This window comes from Asterias rubens, chromosome 1 (genome assembly GCF_902459465.1).
Source record: "Asterias rubens chromosome 1, eAstRub1.3, whole genome shotgun sequence".
NCBI classification, from domain to species: domain Eukaryota; kingdom Metazoa; phylum Echinodermata; class Asteroidea; order Forcipulatida; family Asteriidae; genus Asterias; species Asterias rubens.
In genome coordinates this window covers 21,144,971-21,162,497 of record NC_047062.1, presented here as the reverse complement: position 1 = coordinate 21,162,497, position 17,527 = coordinate 21,144,971, and the positions used below count along the sequence as shown (strand labels likewise).

The 17,527-nt window shown below is 37.2% G+C and overlaps 2 protein-coding genes across 4 annotated transcripts; one reads left to right on the top strand and one right to left on the bottom strand.

Moving 5' to 3' along the window:
* Positions 1-436: 436 nt before the first annotated feature.
* On the top strand, positions 437-11,638 carry LOC117306771 (ras-related protein Rab-4B). Its single transcript, XM_033791277.1, has 7 exons — positions 437-515; positions 1,125-1,205; positions 2,524-2,638; positions 3,371-3,433; positions 4,517-4,671; positions 5,809-5,904; positions 6,846-11,638. Exons 1-7 carry the CDS (start codon positions 500-502, stop codon positions 6,950-6,952), a joined length of 633 nt encoding a protein of 210 aa, XP_033647168.1. The 5' UTR covers positions 437-499; the 3' UTR covers positions 6,953-11,638.
* A 2,996-nt stretch (positions 11,639-14,634) lies between these two features.
* On the bottom strand, positions 14,635-17,504 carry LOC117299664 (centriole, cilia and spindle-associated protein-like). 3 transcript variants are annotated; one of them, XM_033783222.1, is made up of 5 exons: positions 17,395-17,504; positions 16,420-16,748; positions 15,753-15,958; positions 15,250-15,424; positions 14,635-15,073 (listed from the first exon to the last, which is right to left on the bottom strand). In XM_033783222.1, exons 2-5 carry the CDS (start codon positions 16,742-16,744, stop codon positions 15,060-15,062), a joined length of 720 nt encoding a protein of 239 aa, XP_033639113.1. In that variant the 5' UTR covers positions 16,745-16,748; positions 17,395-17,504; the 3' UTR covers positions 14,635-15,059. The 3 variants fall into 3 exon arrangements, with proteins under 3 accessions (XP_033639113.1, XP_033639121.1, XP_033639106.1); XM_033783230.1 differs by having other exon boundaries at positions 15,250-15,415; XM_033783215.1 differs by lacking the exon at positions 14,635-15,073 and having other exon boundaries at positions 15,179-15,424.
* Positions 17,505-17,527: the final 23 nt, after the last annotated feature.

Here is a 17,527-nt window from a genome sequence, read left to right as displayed (position 1 = left end):
ACTTTTGTCAACAACTAATCAGGGTAAAGTTACCGGGACTACCGGTTTGTAATACTTTGCTGACGACCGAAGCGTCAATCACTCCACGTTGGAACCCGCATCTAGCGCGGTAGCGATCATCAGCTGGCCTTGTAAACATTATTATTACTTATTCATATTGAGGATACCCCCAGCGATGCGTCATCCACGTCGTTGACGTCATGCATAATGCTATTAATAGATAAGGGAAAGGTCATTTTACGTCCATGTCCCGGAAGTGTATTTTAAACACTTATACTTTATTCAATTGCTATCAATTGATACAATTAAAACAATCAAAATTAACCAAATTGTACGTCCACTTTTATTGTTGTAACTATGTTGTTTCTAAATTGTTATAAGTATTTCGATTGACTGGACTAGTTTACATGCAATATTTTTACGCCATTTTGGAAAATTGACGGGCGTACGCAGTTGTGATAATCGACGTCGTCGTGTTGCCTTCCAAAAACACGATAAAATGTCGGAGTCTTACGGTACTGTACTATTTAAACTAAATTTAACCAAAATGTGTTGATTATGAGTAGATGTAGACTTGGGATGTGGTGTAAAAGTATGTTGGAAGGAATAAGGAACGTATATTTTAATATCTTGTCAAGTTGTCAACTCAATGATAATGAATGATTCTGACACACTGACTTTAGTGACACGCAAAACCAACCAGTCTTTTAATTTTACACGTATTTTGCGGTGGTGCCAGCCACTGGCTGGCCGGCAGTGCAGTTGTGTTGCGAAAGCAAAACATGACAAATGAAAATTCCCGAGTCATTATCATATCACTTTACTTATTTTAGTCGGTAACTTGTAAAGTTTTGATATGACGTGTTCATTGTTTAAACAAACTAGTCCCGGATTTTGGTGGTATATTTCTGACCGGTTGCAGTAGGAAAACTTTTGTGTTTGTGGTTTCTTCATCATTTTTCATTTCCTAAACTTGTAAAGTTTTAATCTGGTCCAATGTCAGTCTTTTGACTTTACTGTAAAAGTATAAAGTACTTTTTTCAATCTTTGTTTAATTCCAAGTTTCTATATTAAGTGTTTTATTAAATTCATTTTGGTTTATGTTCTTATTGATTTCCCCTCAGATTTTTTGTTTAAGTTCCTCGTAATCGGAAGTGCTGGTACTGGTAAATCATGCATCCTTCATCAGTTTATTGAAAGCAAATGTAAGTACCTACCTTTCACTCAGTGAATGTAGTTAAAATATGTCACTTATTTTGAAGGATTCAAGCATCATTCATTTTCAGGAGACTACAGTCTGACTAGGGCCACTGATTTTCCGTTTCAGAAAAGTGCAAATTCCGTTTGGCAAAAACATGAATTCCGTTTCAGGCACAAAAAATTCCGTTTCATGTTTTTTTAATTAGATAAAAGGTTGTTTAATACCCAGGGACACACTTATAAAAATCAATTTGAGATAAGTTGCACTGTTGACTTCGTAAAATGTTCATTTGAACTGACAAATTTCAAAAAAATACTTTTTTTTATAATTGTGGATTATTTTGTATACTGCTGTTCTAAAAAGGTTGCACTGTGACTGCAGTATCAATGCACATGATGTGATAGACTTGATTCCAAGTCTAAAACTGCAGTTGATACTCTGCATCAGCCACATTGTAGGCTAATGACAGGAGTGTATCCACAAGAGGGCGCTGTTTCAGCATGATCAAAGACTTGGGAACAAGTCTATGGACGTGACCATTCTCCATCCACAAACAAAATGTCAGCCATTTTGTTTTCGCTTTGGCGACAGAATGTTGACAGTTTACGGTTTTATTTTAGACCTTTCCGAGATGAAAAAACATTGTATGTGTTCTTATAGATCATAGGTAAGCTAGTTTGTGTATTATTGTTTGTAAAAGAGAGGGAGAAAATGCAATTTGGGTGAACAAAAAATGTTTAAAACGTGCCGCGAATAATGCCCTTCGCTTAACCATGTTAACAACGTGTGTACATCATGTGTGTAAACATTGAGGATGGTGTGAAGTAGAACAGAATGATCCACGGTTACGATCTCGTACTTTTTAATGGTCTGATTTCTGATGCTTTTTTAGTTTAACAAAAAGAATCTTAATAAAGAATGCAATTTCAATAGTTTTGGCGTCAAGAAAAAAAAAATAAAAAATAAAAAATCGAATTTTCTGAAATCCCGTTTTCCGTTTCAAAGGGCGGATTCCGCGAATTCCGTCCGTTTTCCGCGATCGCGGAAAATCAGTGGCCCTACAGTCTACACTCGTTTATATTTATCCTGGTTTTTATTACATAATATTTGAAGAGACACTTAAAGACACTTATCACACAAATTTAACTAAAATCAAGGCCTATAGAAAATGCCTAATCCAATTGGTACCACCACTGTGTAAATTGTTTCTATCAATAATTTGGTATCAGTCATTTTTGTAATTTGTCAAAATATATAATATATATTTTTTGCCAAGTCCTTGTGTTACTGATGTCTTTTTTATTCACTATTATTCTTTGCAGTCAAACAAGATTCAAATCACACAATTGGTGTTGAGTTTGGATCGAAGATCATCAACGTCGGTGGCAAGTCAGTCAAACTACAAATATGGGACACAGCGGGTCAAGAAAGATTTAGGTAACTTATGACTTTTTGCTGTTAACACCTTTCACTAAAAGGCACTGGACACTATTGGTAATTACTCAAAATAATTGTTAGCATAACAGCTGATTTGGTAACAAGTAATGGAGAGCTGTTGATAGTATAAAACATTGTGAGAAACTGCTCCCACTAAAGTTTCATGCCTGAAGCCCTTTTTAAGCATGTATGAAACTACACAAATATGTGCAACAAGAGTGCTGCATTTCTTTCATTATTCTCATGTAACTTTGATGGCCAATTGAGTTTAAACCCCAAAAACCGTCAGTGTACAAACACCTAATGTATTGTGATGTTCTCTGCAGTTTTTAACTGGTAGTTTTTTTAGATGCTTGGTTCGGTTAACCATCATTGTGTGACGTGATTTTTTTTTCACATTCTCAAGTGCTGCACCCAAAATGGTGCACATCCTCACTACATGCAGTTGACTCTCTGGATTGATTGAAGTATAAACACAAACAGGCACAGAATTTCATCTTGGGAGGGCAGGGCCATTTTCATTTTGAAAAGGGCACTTCCTTTGGAAAATCTTAAAGTCTATTGGGAAACTTTTGAAGGGGAACCAAAGCCAAGACCATGGCAATGGAAGCCATTGTCTTGGTGAAATTCCAGGCCTGCTCAAATAACGCTTGTTTTACTTTGCTTGTGACTATACTTTATAACTATACTCCTCCTGTCCAATCAAAGTATTTATCGTAATTATTTAAACAGATCTGTCACGAGAAGTTACTACAGAGGGGCAGCAGGGGCCCTACTTGTCTATGATATTACAAGGTGAGAATTCAGGGGGGAAAAGGAATAGTTCTTCAACTGTACCTTTGTTTATCTGTACAATTAGCTCATTACAGGTACATTTTGCATTCTCTCCTGTCCATTTTTGTTGCTGTTTCATTATGTTGTCTTTGCTTAATTTGCTCATTTGAACTGCCTCCTTGCTCCTTATATTGTAACATTTTTTTGGGTATCATTAACATTGTCACGTTTACTCTTTACTTTTATTGTACTAATATAACAAATTTGTACTGATGCTTCTGTCTATTTTTATTGTGTTTTCACAGAGATAAATGTTTCATTGAATTTGATTGAATTGAATAATATGACAAATGAATATTTTTCAGACAGTGTTGCAGCTCTGTTTTATTTTCTTGCAGATACACCTAACTATTCAAAATGTATTTACTATTGATTGCTTATTTGTTTGTTATTGAGATAAATGAGATTTTCCCTTTGTTGTTTATTTTTAATTGTTGTTAGTAATATTTATAATGGTACAAGTAAGCTTTCTGTCGTGGGGAAGAAACTGGGTTAAGAATAAGGGTGCAACCATGTTTAATCTTACAACCACCTTTTGCAATACAAACAAATATAATTACATGGTTGTCACCACTGAACTAGTATCCTCTTATACCAAGGTATGATAATTTATAAGCCTAACATCCCCAACCCTTCAGAATCAATATGCATGTTTTGATTATGTTGGACTGAGGACTGCAGTATTAAACAATATTTACAATGGGGTCAGGCATTATCAGAGTTCGGGTTTTGAGTTACAATATACTGTACATTGAAATTCCATTGTAAATTACTTCTTACTTTAAGCTTATGAAGCTTGGTTAGGGCCAGGCATACAGTTGTGGCTACGGCCACTATCATAATCTAGCAGGTTGGGTATTGATGTATTTGAGTAAATATGGGTCCAGTATTTATGTAGATAAACCTATTGAGTTAGTATTAGAGTTACTCCAGTAAAGTAGCATAGGAGTCTCTGTAGACACGCATCTTTTGCTTCCAGCCTTGTACAGTTGGAAACAATTAATTATGAAATTTTAATTGATTGATGTGTTGCTCTGTCCTCAGTCGTGAAACATACAATGCACTCACAAAATGGCTGACAGACGCACGGACATTGGCTAGTCATAACATTGCAATCATCCTGTGCGGGAACAAGAAGGATCTCGACGCAGACAGAGAAGTTACATTCCTTGAAGCCAGCAGATTTGCACAAGAAAATGGTGAGACAATTCAGAATTCATTAACTACATATGAAATCACATTATATGGTAATGGCTTTATTTTAAGCTTCTGGGCCAAATTTCATGGCTCTGCTTACCGTAAGTACAGAATCGGTGCTTACGGAAGCAGGGATTTCTCAGGTTAGCGGCTCCAGGTTAATAGGCATTCTACGCTTACTAGGTTAGCGTAGAAATCGGGCGCTTGCACGTAAGCGGGGAATCGTGATCGTAGGCGCAGAATTTGACGGTAAGCAGAGCCATGAAATTGGGCCCAGGTCTGCTGCATCTACACTTGCAACCTATCTCCCTCTACTCATCGATTAACTGACTTTTACTGATTTACACGTTAGTTTAACATACCAGTAGAAGCATATAATTAATACTTTGGGACGCAAAGGTTTTTCCCCAATAGGTAAAGTTTCAAAGTTGACTTGCAATGCCCGCATAACAATGGAGATCAATCTTCTCTTTTCAAACTAAAACAACTTACATAGGACTTAATAAGTTAATGTGTCTTTTCTCCTTTTGAATCTGACAACAAGATTGTCTATTATTACCTTACTGTTTAGAAGATTTGTCCCAAAAATTTCAACTCTGCTTTACTGACTACCATGGTTGAAAAACGATCATGATGACCAAGCACATTTCTTACATGAGAATATACATGTCTCAGATATAGCTGCATAATAAAATTACTTCCTCGTGACCATATTGTGTTTCACTTTCTTTACTGACCCAGAACAATTTATATTGAACGTGAATGGTACTAACATAAGTTGATCTTAGTTCCGAAGCATGATGGACCACAGTACTGGTAGATGTTAAGTGTCTATGTTAAGTGCTGTCAGCATAGGCTTAATACAATTATAACAATACATATTATGCCTGTGCTAAATGTGTATGAATTATGAAGTTAGGACAAGTTGTTATTAAGTAATAGATATCATGTACAATGTATACCTACATGTATGCCTGCTGTGCCAACCTGAGCATTAAAACACATTTCAAGAGACTATTATTCTTTGTTAAATGTGTACAGTAAATGGATTATTTGCCAATTTAAATATTCAATTGCCAAAATATGTCTACACTGGTCCTAAAACAACTTCTCTTTCTTAAAATGCTCCTTTTCTACAGAGATGATGTTTTTGGAGACAAGTGCGTTGACTGGAGAAAATGTAGAGGAGGCTTTCTTGAAATGTGCAAGGTCGATACTCACCAAGATTGAATCAGGTAGGACATACAATAAAGACAGATAAAATCTCCTTCTCCCCTCCTTTTCATGACTTTGACACGAGACATTGTTTCAGCCAAGAACTGTGTGTGCAATGCAGGCCTGATACTTCACAGAGGCAACTAAGGCGATTGCCCTCATGCCCCCTGGTCATTGCCTTGGTGCCCTTAATTTACAATTTCCTCTTAGGGTGCGCTTTACCAAAAAGAAAAGGCCTTTTAGTGTCCTTGCTCTTTCAAAAACGAAGCATACATGCCGAGCAGTGTATTCCGATGGCTGGCTCACCCATAGTGTTGATTGAACCGTGTATTATACACTCATTGATTGGCCTTGATTTACCTTTCTGCAGATGTTACCAGCAAGCTAGATTAAAAGCCATAGTTGATATGATATGTATAAACTCATTTGCCTGCACCTAGGTGTAGCGCCTTAGGCAATGACGTCATCAAATTTGTTTCTGCCAATATCAGGGGATACAAGGGGGTTAATAATTCATCTCAATTGCACTCTGCACTAATGACGTCACTTTTGCTCATAATACCCGGCTGTTGGACGAACGATCCACTACTACTTGATCATCACTTTATCAACAAGTCAAACTGCACAAACTACAAGTAAAAGTCAGTACATGCGAGTAAGCATACAACGTGACTAACAATCTGAAAAATGGTTTCTCCCTATGTTAAATTTGCATTGAGGATAAAGAATAATAATTTTGTTTTTATACCCATATACATCGATGTGTGTTAGCACTGTATACTCAGTACTTTCCTAAGTTCTGTGAAACAATCACATGCATATTACTCAAGTGGGATTCAAACCCACGATCTTTGCAATTTTAAAGTAGTGTCTAGACCACCGAGATTGCCCAGTAGCTAGAAGCAGTTAATTTCCCTTGCATACTTTCTAATTGGCTCTCCTTTTCGTCTTAAAACCACAGGTGAATTGGACCCAGAGAGGATGGGATCTGGCATTCAGTACGGCGACTCCACACTCCGCAAAGTCACAAGGACACCGGCCAATGCAGACAATAGATGTGGCTGTTGAATATTCATGAGATGCAAGTATTCCTGGCAGCTAGCGATGGAAGTCAACAATATACAGATATTTCAGTGTAGGATGGGTTGCTCTATTATTACCGTGGGGGGTTTGTGTTTTAGTTCTTGTCCTTAATTGGATACTTAACATTCAGTTACGTTTTTGAGGTGATAATACGACTTTCAATGTCAATCTTTTTTTCAAATGTGAAACAGGATCTGGACACTGATATTTTACAGAACAAAATTTAAAGTAACATTTTAATGTTGGTGGCACTTTTTACAGGTATGGTCAGCGAAAAATTTAAGATTTCTTTTTCAAAAGTATTCAACTTAGAAAAAAACCTTCCACACTTTTGATGTCATTTTTGACCAGATCAGTAAAGGATTTGTGGCTACCGATTCACCATATGAAGGTTGTCTATTGAATTTACTGGTACCACGATATAAACAGACCCACGGTAATATGAGGCATGACTACACATAAGGATTGTGTTTCTGTTAATATGCAAGTTCAAAAGCCTTGTCAAAGTGCATATAGACAGAACAAAGCTTTGTTGTGCTGGAGAGTCTTTGTATGAAATACAAGGTCATCCATTGTGAGATCGTTACAAAAAGAAAGGACAACTTATTATCAATGTCCTCATGCTGGAGAGCTCAGTTTTATGCCAATGAATTAATAGACCCCTCACATAAAATATGTAAATTGCACATAGCGCTTGCACACTTTTGGTTGGCAAAATGAGGGAACGCTGAGCTGTTTTTGTATGCGGCTATTGGCTGCGTAACGCAGATTCGATTGTGCATCCGCCGAGTGCACATCTCTATGGTGTTTACAAACCAATATGGTTTGTACGCAAGCGTGATTATAATTAGCATGTTTCATTGGAAGGTTCTATTGTTTATAGTAGGACTTGTTTGCCTTCAATTATTGCCTTTCAATCATCAACCTTCTTGCTGTTGGTAACATCTTTACGAGAGTTGACAAACGTTTTAAAACCATTCATGAGTGTTTTGTGTAGATGCATTCAACACGTGATATTATATTGCAGGCTGGCGTAGTTCATCTGTCGTTTAAAACCACAGTGGATGATTTTGAATGGTCAGACAGTCGGAGGGTTTTAATGAGCAAAATGGTTTGAATGGTAAATGCACTATCGAAGCTCTGCTCAGTGCAATAATAATGCAACAGGCATTAGATGGTTGTGCAGTCCATTTTGTCCAACAGGGTGCCTGTTGTGGGTTGAAGGCAGAACTTTTATGTTTTAACGATTATGCCCATATCATGTTATGGAGAATGCTGAAAATGTCTGTATATTGTCCAAATCTAGAGAAGTAGAGCTTTATGTATATATTTTACTACCAGGGTTTACTAAACCAAGTTTATGTATTATCATTTTCCTTCCCCTATAGGGGTGCCATGGTTCTCTTGTTGTCGTTGTTTTTCTTGGTTCTTCCTGTTCTTTTCACAGTCGTAGTTTTACGAAAAGGGCTAATGTCATCTGTCACTCGGGAGGAAAAGCATTTTGTAAACAAAATTCTAGCCGTGATATAATATGTTGTGTATCTTGAAACACGGTGTTACATCATGGCCAACACAAATGTATTCAAGTTTACTTTGTTTGAATTTAAAATTAGCTGTGTTCATGTCGGCTCATTGTCACTGAAAAAGCTCACATTTGCAAAGCAGTCATACATGTAACATCTTTGCACGATTTGAGTAAGCCATGCTTTATTAAATCAGGCATTGTTGCTTGGGTGGCTAGTTGGATGGCATGAATGGCTAGTGCTACCGCGCTTACCACTTCCCCGCAGAGCCCTGGTTCGATTCCAAACTGGGGCCGTACATGTAAGTAGAGTTTTGTATCAATGGTTCTTGCCTGTGCCATGAGGTTTTTCTCCAGACCCGCCAGCTTGGCTGGCTACTAAATGTGAACTTGCATACTTGCGGCTGTGATGTTCAAAATTCACCTACTCTGTTGCGAGTAAGGATTATTAGCCTCCAAAACTAGTCATTATTATTATAATAGAATGAAGAATCTTTTAAGAGTTGCCCTGGGGATTTCTTCTTAAGAGCTCAGAAAGCACCTAGAAGATAGTTTTGTAATCATACACAAGCCTGAATGCTTTACAGAAGCAGTGGAGGCAATTACCTTGGTGCCCCTTGTAACGTTCCAACAAATATTTCCAACTTCCTCAAGGAGGTGCCCTTTACAAAAGGAGAAAATTACGTGGTGCCCATGCCCTTTCAGGAACAAAGCATCACGCCTGCATAAATTCTTAATGAACGAACTGGAATTAATATTTGTATTTCCATCATATTTTTACAAGAACGAAAACCTTTCCATGTTTGACTCCATTTTGGTACAGAAACTGTAAAACAACAGCTTTTAAGAAGGCATTCAAAATGTTTACCAGAATGAGAAATTCCTAGCTGCTCGGAAAGCTCATTCATCATGTTAAAAAAAGTGTAAATAGTCCAATGTATAAATTAGTATTACCATCAAGATGAATTGTTTTTTCTTGTACTTTCAATCACTTTCATAATTTGTATGTCACAAATGCATAGTTTAGGTAACACCCCAAAATCACCGCTGAGATTTTAGGTCCGATAAAAATGAATGCAGGCGCAATAAATATAGATGACGCTTTAATATATACTGAATGATGTTAACATTTTTGAAGGAATGAAATGGTGATAGCCGTGTACATGTTAATATTAATACGAACAGTAGTTGGAATTGTGTGCTGAGGTGTATTTTTCTCTTACAAAAAACATCGGAAGTCTTGAGAAAACGACTTCTAAAGCCTGGTTCATCCTGCGAATGCGAAGCCAATTTTGATGCCACAGCCCTGTTTTCACAGCGAATGTTTTGCAAGTGTTGAGCAGTTTTCAACTGACACGATTATTTGTTGTGAATTTGTGATGTCAAAATTCGTTTCGCATTTGCAGGAGGTATGAACCCAACTTGTTGCTTTGTTTGCTGATCAATGGTTTGGAAGTCATCGAAAAAAACTGACTTTCAAGACACCCCCCACTTTCAAATCTAACTTGAAGTGTCGAAACTGATACTTAAAATACTGTCAGATTGTAAGCAGTTGATATGATACTGTCCAAATTCTGGTTAGCTGAAGAACTTTGTGGTTTGCGGAAAAAACCTTTGCTTTGGTTGTTTTTATAAACTGCGCAAGGAGAGTATGGCCGGTTCCAGGTGACGACTACGGCTTTGGGTTCGGCTCAGGCTAGCTTGGCCCCGCCGGTTGTTTTGACAATTGCGCGTGCTTTGCGTATGCGCACTCAGTCTCAGGGCTTCAGACGAGAGGACGGAGCCTCAAGCCGAATCCGAAGCCGTGGTTTTGAAAAGGGCCATAGTGTCTCAAGTTCTGAAGGCAGGCCCTTCTACATGTTCCATTACATCATGTCCAGTCTTAAGCTTCACACAACTTCACCTCAATATTTGCTAGGCTAGAAGTAACGTTATATGGCATTGTATATCACCAATAGGCCTAATCACCAACAATCTGTATGATGTAGAGACTAACATTACATTTGTTTACAGAGGGGCTTTAAGGTCGAATTAAGTTTTGCGATGCACTCATTTGCCAATGCCAACAAATAGAGTCCTTGTTTGAGTTTAAACAATTTTTTAGTCTCTTTACTTCACGTTATAATTGTCATTGAATTTTATACTCGTCCGCAGCGAAAATTAAAGCATGAAGTCATTTGGTGTCAACAAAAAAATAATGATGTTTTGATTTAAAATCATGGATATTCAGAAAGGAGTTTTAAAAAGAATTTGAAATTACCTCTTTGATGTGTTTGTATGTCAAAACATTTTGCACCGCATGGGTATGAAACACTTGGTATTTAACACCGTTTAATTATTGTTAAGACACTTGTAAGTGTTTTTTATGAGGAATATATTCGCATAACTCAATTTGACCTCGGAGCCCCTCTTTAACTGTCATTACTTTGCTAATTAATTGTCATATAATATGTGTAAATAGCCATTTTACTTGATTGTATGTACATGTATATCCAAGAGAATAAGCCTTCAATAGTAATCTTTCTTTGCATTCATGAAAAGAATGTATAAACTTAGTGAATCGGTGAACCAGAATACTGTTAAGCAAAAAATACTACTTGAAAAAATTTCTCTGCTAGGCAAAAATTGAATGGGCACCAGTGATGACAATGTAAACTTTATGGAATTTCGGCTGGTTGTCTTTTTGTTAAGCAATTAGTTTCTGCTCTTAGCAAGTTTTTGTGCTTTCAGGCTTTATGAAATTGGCCAAGATAGATGGCGCTGGCAAGTGTAACAAAACAAAATCAGCACTACAGAGTACAATTGAAGAAAATTCTGGGCGTAAAAGTTACTTTTAAACAATAGCATTAAAAATCAGATTATTTGTGTGGATACAAATGTACAGATTCAGTTTTTCAGTTATTAATGTCAAGATGTATAGCAATTTAATAATAATATTTAACTGTCTGATGCGTATTTTTTTGTAGACGATTCTTTTTTTTTTGTACGAGATGCTCATGTCTGTTGCTAAGAATAGAGTACATATAAATGATGGCACTTTATAATTCAATAAATTATGATATTTGACTAATGTGAAGCAATTAATTTTATTGAAATTTGTTGATGATTCAAATGATTCAGCTGTTAAAAAAGAGGACATGTTGAATAGATGTAATGCATGTTTTGTATATTACATTATTCTTTCATGTGTATTGTTCAATGAGGAGCTTTTCTTTCCAAAATGCATATTAAGTTGTTTGTATGTTACTATGTCAGTTATGGTGCGGTGATGGACAAATTTTGAAAGGTTTCACTGGTGTTTTCGACCTGAAATGGAGACGAAGTTCATTTATGATACAGTATTTAAAATAGGCACTCAAGCATTTTCTTTGTTGGGTAGTATTGTCATTGCTAAGAAAGCTAAGAAAGGATGATGTAGGGTGACTTACACTTGGAGTCGATTGTAAAATGCAGAAACACAATTGCCAAGTTGCAGCCTGTACTGTAATACTTTTCCAAATAAATTAGTGGGTGTAGTCTCCAAAATGTCATACGCGAGTAACAATGAAATAATATCTGGTGGAATGACTTGCTCAGTCGCAAGTGACTGCTTCTTCCTCTGAGTCGATACAATGGCTATGTCACATGGTTCTAGACAAGAAGTTGCGTAGTTTTGTAAAAGAAGACGAGCACCACTTAATCTGAATGAAGGTGTATGGCTCAATGGTAAAATGTACCATAGCTATACAAAAGTTTGCTCGAGCCATGTGACTTAGCAACACTGTCTTTGAGTCTATCAGACTTTTTCTAAATGGAACCTGTTAGTGGCTTATGGCAAGGAATAGTGTGTACGTCTTGTTATCATTAATTAAAATAAATGTACACATTAATTAAGTAGAGTGATTAAACCCTTGTTTATCGGGGCCAAATTTCATGGGGCTGCTGAAGGCAGCATTCTGTGCTTAGAGTGACTGCTTAAAACATGTTAAACATCAGTCTCTGCTTACGGGGCTAGCGCTTTAAAATGGAACAGGAAAATGGTAAACAAAGTTTCAGCTGGTTCCTGAACCAAGGTTCAGAAAAAAAGTTTTGGGTCGCTTGGAAATCACAAAATATCTTCAGATGCCATTGTAGGGGGGGAGTATTTTTTATTAAAGCTGTAACAATGTACTGTAGTTTGAACCGAGACGTTAAGATAGAAACTGTATGTACAGTGATGATGTGGCTGTTGTCCAAATAAAAATATTATTTACATAAACAATGTCCAGTAATTGATTGATTCTCGGTGTATCAAACAAAGGATGCATTTTATTCATACAATATAGCCTCGTGAAATGAAGCAGTCCAAATGTCAATGAGTGATTTTATTCTGCAAATTGTACTCACATTTATGGCATCCATTGTTCGGACAATTTTAGGTCTTGTAAAGGGAGTTCTTGGTCCATTCAGTTCGGAGCTACAAAACATATGACAGATTTTATTTATTCAAGCCCATGGGGTCGATTTCACAAAGAGTTAGGACTAGTCCTAGGAGATATAGAAAACGTATGGCTCATCCTAAGTTAGGACTAGTAACTCGTCCTAACTCGAGATAAGACTAGTCTTAATTCTTTGTGAAATCCACCCCTGGTTATTGTTCTTTTACTCCTTTCATTTTTAATTTTTTATTTTTTTTTAACAAGAACAAAAGTTACATGTACAACTAATTTGTTTACATCGTTAGTTGTATAGCTTTTTAATGTCCTTTCGCACAGTAAACCTCTATAAAATGTAGAATTTTTTATACCAGACAATAATTTCATCAAAACCTAATTTTTTCCCAAAGTGAAAGAATAATTTCCGAGATGTTACTTTGTCCAAAGAATGCCTAAAACATTTCTATTTTTCATACAAGTATACTTGTTCATACAAGTATATATCCAAAGTGCTCCGACATTAAACTGTTCACAACATCATCTGAATGGATAGCAATCATATTCTTAGCTTTTTGAACTTTCTGCAAAATTTTCTTTTCAGTAAAGATAGGGCTAGATAACTCAGTAGGTAGAGCGCCGGCACATTAATCCGGAGGTCATTTGTTTGAATCCCACTCAAGTCAATTCTTTGTTCAACCCAAAAATCATTTTCAGTAAAACAATGGACGTGTGTCAGAAAAAAAATTTGCCTGTGCGGAAGTGATTAATTATGCTACTGTACAGCTGCAAAAGTGTAAAAATTCAACCTTATTTCATAAAATTAAGGCACAAGAAAGGTGAACTTTCCATACAAAAACTTAAACCATAATCACTTATAATGTAAAATAATTTATATACATGTACAATAAAAAATCATCCATTTAAAAAAATAATTCAATACATTTTAATCTGGCATGTAGTGGTTGGCAACTACATTAATAACCATTCAGAATAGAGGCGTTAAAGACTAGTGTAATACAAGGTTAATCAGCGACCTCAAGACACCGTTGATGACACTAGTTTTGACGAACCTGTGTGTGTTTTGTAAAATATATTTTTTAACGAAAAGAAACATACCTAGTTATTGACTACCCCTACAAGGTTGTCAGCTGGACTAGTCAGCTTGTCATTTCACTAGTCCATACTTAACATTCAGTAGGGATGCTTTTCATCAATGAACTATCCTGCCAGACCACTTCGACTCAAATGAAGTTTGACTGTTCATCGAGTGTTTTGACTGGCATTTGGCCAGCAGACACTGCCCGGCCTGGCTTTCTAAAGTAAAAAGCAACTTTGACTAAATAAAGTATTATTTCCTACACTTAAATATCCCTCAAGGACAGAACAAATATCCCCCAGGACATAAATGTTTTAGCAATGAGAATTCAAAACGAAAATGATTAAATTTCAGTTTTGAATATCTACTGTCAACAATGCATAATTACCCTTGTGTATCTCGAAACAGTATCTATAGCAAAACTAAGTATAATTGTGTGCACAATCTTGATAATCCCATGTGGTCCCATGCGTTTTGTAATGCATGTAAAAGAATCCAGTGCACTTATCAAAAAGAGAGGGGGGTTCACCCCGATAATCCTGGCTGTGGCTACTGTATGCGCCGTAGCACCTTGTAAACCCTTATAAGGTGCTAAATAACTGGGTCTCAGAATTCATCACTTCCATAACCTATCTTTCTGAAAGTTTGTATACACTCAGCGCCTTGAGTACATTGTTTGGGAGATATGTGCGCTATATAAGACTTTGATATTATTATATTACTAATCATCATCTAATCGCAGACTGTTAAATAGTGTTAAAGTTCACATGTTACAGACGGTAACAACATGTCTATGGCATCAGGTATACTGGTTAAATTTCCACCAGTTTATTTTCACCTTCTACATGTAAGTCGGCTGCTATGTAGCATCTCAAAACTTCTTCAATTCAAGCCGCAGAACGGACCTAGCAAAGTTTTTTTCAACGAGTTCTCTTTGTGGTTTATATAACTGTGTTTACAAGCTCTTGAGCTTTCTTCATTGGACGGACTTGTTACCGCGATGGACCAATGAAGTTTTGTCTATACTCTGTTGTTCACAGAGTGTCGTACTTGAGCTCTTGGAATTCTTCATTGGCCCTGTTACCGTGATGGACCAATGAAGTTTCGTCTATACTCCGTTGTCCACAGAGTGTCGTACTTGAGCTCTTGGAATTCTTCATTGGCCCTGTTACCGTGATGGACCAATGAAGTTTCGTCTATAATCCGTTGTCCACAGAGTGTCGTACTTCAGCTCTTGGAATTCTTCATTGGCCCTGTTACCGTGATGGACCAATGAAGTTTCGTCTATACTCCGTTGTCCACATTGTGTCGTCTCTTGGTTGGATATTGAACAAAGCTCTGAGCTTCTGCTCCTTGCGGCTTTGTTTGTCTTGTTCCTGTTGTCGTTGGATGTCTAGCTCTCTTCGTCGCATGGCTCTCAGGGCAGACGGGTAGATCTGTAGTGGCTAGGTGGAATTCAGAACAGAGTCCAATTTAATAAGTGGAAGTGGATTAAGGTTCAAGTTCTTAGAATATAGCCAGATCAACTTATTTGGCTCCCGCAGACTTTTTACTTTGCTTTTGTTGAAGGAAATGCAAAAAGTGGGCATTGGAAACTTGGTAAATCAAAATTCTGCATATGTTTTCCAATTAGATTGACTCTTATTCAATTATGATTTAACTTCTTCAATCTTTTGAACTATTTAAGGGGCCACCATAATGACAATTTATAAAATGAAATGGTCTAGAGGGAGCTTCAGAAACTCAGAGCACCAGTAAATACAAGATTCTCACATCTGCAGATGCCTTGATATTGTGCGTCTTTTTGGATCCAGTTTTGAGTTCTCTATCGGCCCAACCAAATGCAATCATAGGTGCTCTCTCCTTCCCCACATCAACTCTCTTGCCTCCTGGTGCAGTATGAGGCCTGGCTGCTGCTGTTCTAACATCTCTCTGTGGCTTGGGCTTTTTGAGACGAAGTGGCTTCACTCGCTGTAAAACTGAGTTTAAAAAGGGGAACCACACTTTATGAAATTAGAATGGAAAGTTTCCAGACAAATTCAAGAATTCTTTACATGTAAGCATTAACATGCGATTCCTGGTTACAAGTGCATGATTCCTGGTTATGCATGATACTCAAAATGTGGGGCTAAACTTTGTTGCCCTGACCATGGGCCCAATTTCATAGACCTACTTAAAAAGTTGTGCTAACCAGAAGGTCAATGGCCAAACATACTACTTCACATGTCCCATCTGTAACTGGTCCTGCTCATATTTGCTAAGAAAAACAAAATTCTGCTTAAAAACAGCCTTAAATCGTGACAAGATGTTTTCTTGTCACTATAACTTTTTATCAACTTCCAACAATACTTGTATAGGAAAAGTTTGAGCATTTATTTGAGTTGGAACTCGACAGTAAAGCTTGTGACAATTGTAACATCAAACTACACTAAATATGAACCTTGGTCTGGCTGGGGTACATCTTGCTCTTGACGCATCTCAGACTGTGTTTGTGGTTCATCAGTCCGATGTGGTGGTACTCTTCTTTCATATTCCTGTCCCTGGTTGTTGTTCTTGTTAGGGGCTGTACGGCTGTTGTTAGGGGCTGCTCCGATGTCACCCTGATCATTCTCACTGTCTGAAGAATCCCAGTCAAAGATCTCATGGTGATGTTCCATCCTACGGCGGTAGACTCGATAGTCGACCTTCTCTTTGTAGTGCGGGAAGTGGCCATTCCATATGGGGTCTTTATACTGCTTTCTGTACTCACTCCTTGTGAACACCATGGTGCTGTGAGTAAATAAAATAAAAACAAAATTGTAAATGCATGTGCAAATCTGTACACAACCAAGTGTTGGAGGTCTCGGTCTCAAGGGACTTTGTTGACATCTCAAAATGATGTGGTCTTGTCTCAGGCACAAGTCTCAGTTGGAGATCTTGCTGATGAAACTAATCTTTTCCCCCGAAATCATGTATTTTTATTCGGCAGCCATTTCAAAATTGTATATATACTTGTGCGGCCAACCAAAGGTGATTTCAACACAAGTTGAACCATGGAGGAATGGTTGAACCTACCTCATGAGTCATGGTAGTATGGTTGAATTGAAATTATGAACAGATGAACTTTACGAATGTCACGAGACTACAGCTACAGTTCCTAGCTCTTTAGCTGGTCGTGTGTGTATGTAGTGATTATTAGATTAGTTGTTAACATGTCAAAATTTCGAAAAAGGAATACAGCGCCCCAGTTACTGGCACTTATGAATACTGGCATTAGTCTAAGCATGGAGGTAGAATAGTTAGTGAAACTGTTAAAATAAAAAATAACGTTACTTTTTATGGAGATTGCACGGTCAGATTTTTATCAACTTTGATGTGAAGAAAGGGGCACACTTACGATTACTTAAATAAAAACGAATAAAAATGGGATACTCACAGTCCCTTCGAAGCGAATGAAACTTCTTGGTTTAAAATGGAGCGTTTGCAGACTACTGCTTACATTACATTTTACAATCATGCAAAACATAGAGCGCACCCGTCCGTACCCTCAGCATCGCCCTCAATTTCAG

What these genes read in the sequence shown, in the direction of transcription:
- LOC117299664 (XM_033783222.1), bottom strand. Translation starts at nt 16,744, where the DNA reads ATGGTGTTCACAAGGAGTGAGTACAGAAAGCAGTATAAAGACCCCATA. An exon ending in TGTACCCCAGCCAGACCAAG is followed by an intron (nt 15,959 to 16,419) that starts GTTCATATTTAG and finishes TTTTAAACTCAG; the next exon opens with TTTTACAGCGAGTGAAGCCA. An exon ending in ATATCAAGGCATCTGCAGAT is followed by an intron (nt 15,425 to 15,752) that starts GTGAGAATCTTG and finishes AATTCCACCTAG; the next exon opens with CCACTACAGATCTACCCGTC.
- LOC117306771 (XM_033791277.1), top strand. An exon ending in TCAGTTTATTGAAAGCAAAT is followed by an intron (nt 1,206 to 2,523) that starts GTAAGTACCTAC and finishes TATTCTTTGCAG; the next exon opens with TCAAACAAGATTCAAATCAC. An exon ending in ACTCACCAAGATTGAATCAG is followed by an intron (nt 5,905 to 6,845) that starts GTAGGACATACA and finishes TTAAAACCACAG; the next exon opens with GTGAATTGGACCCAGAGAGG.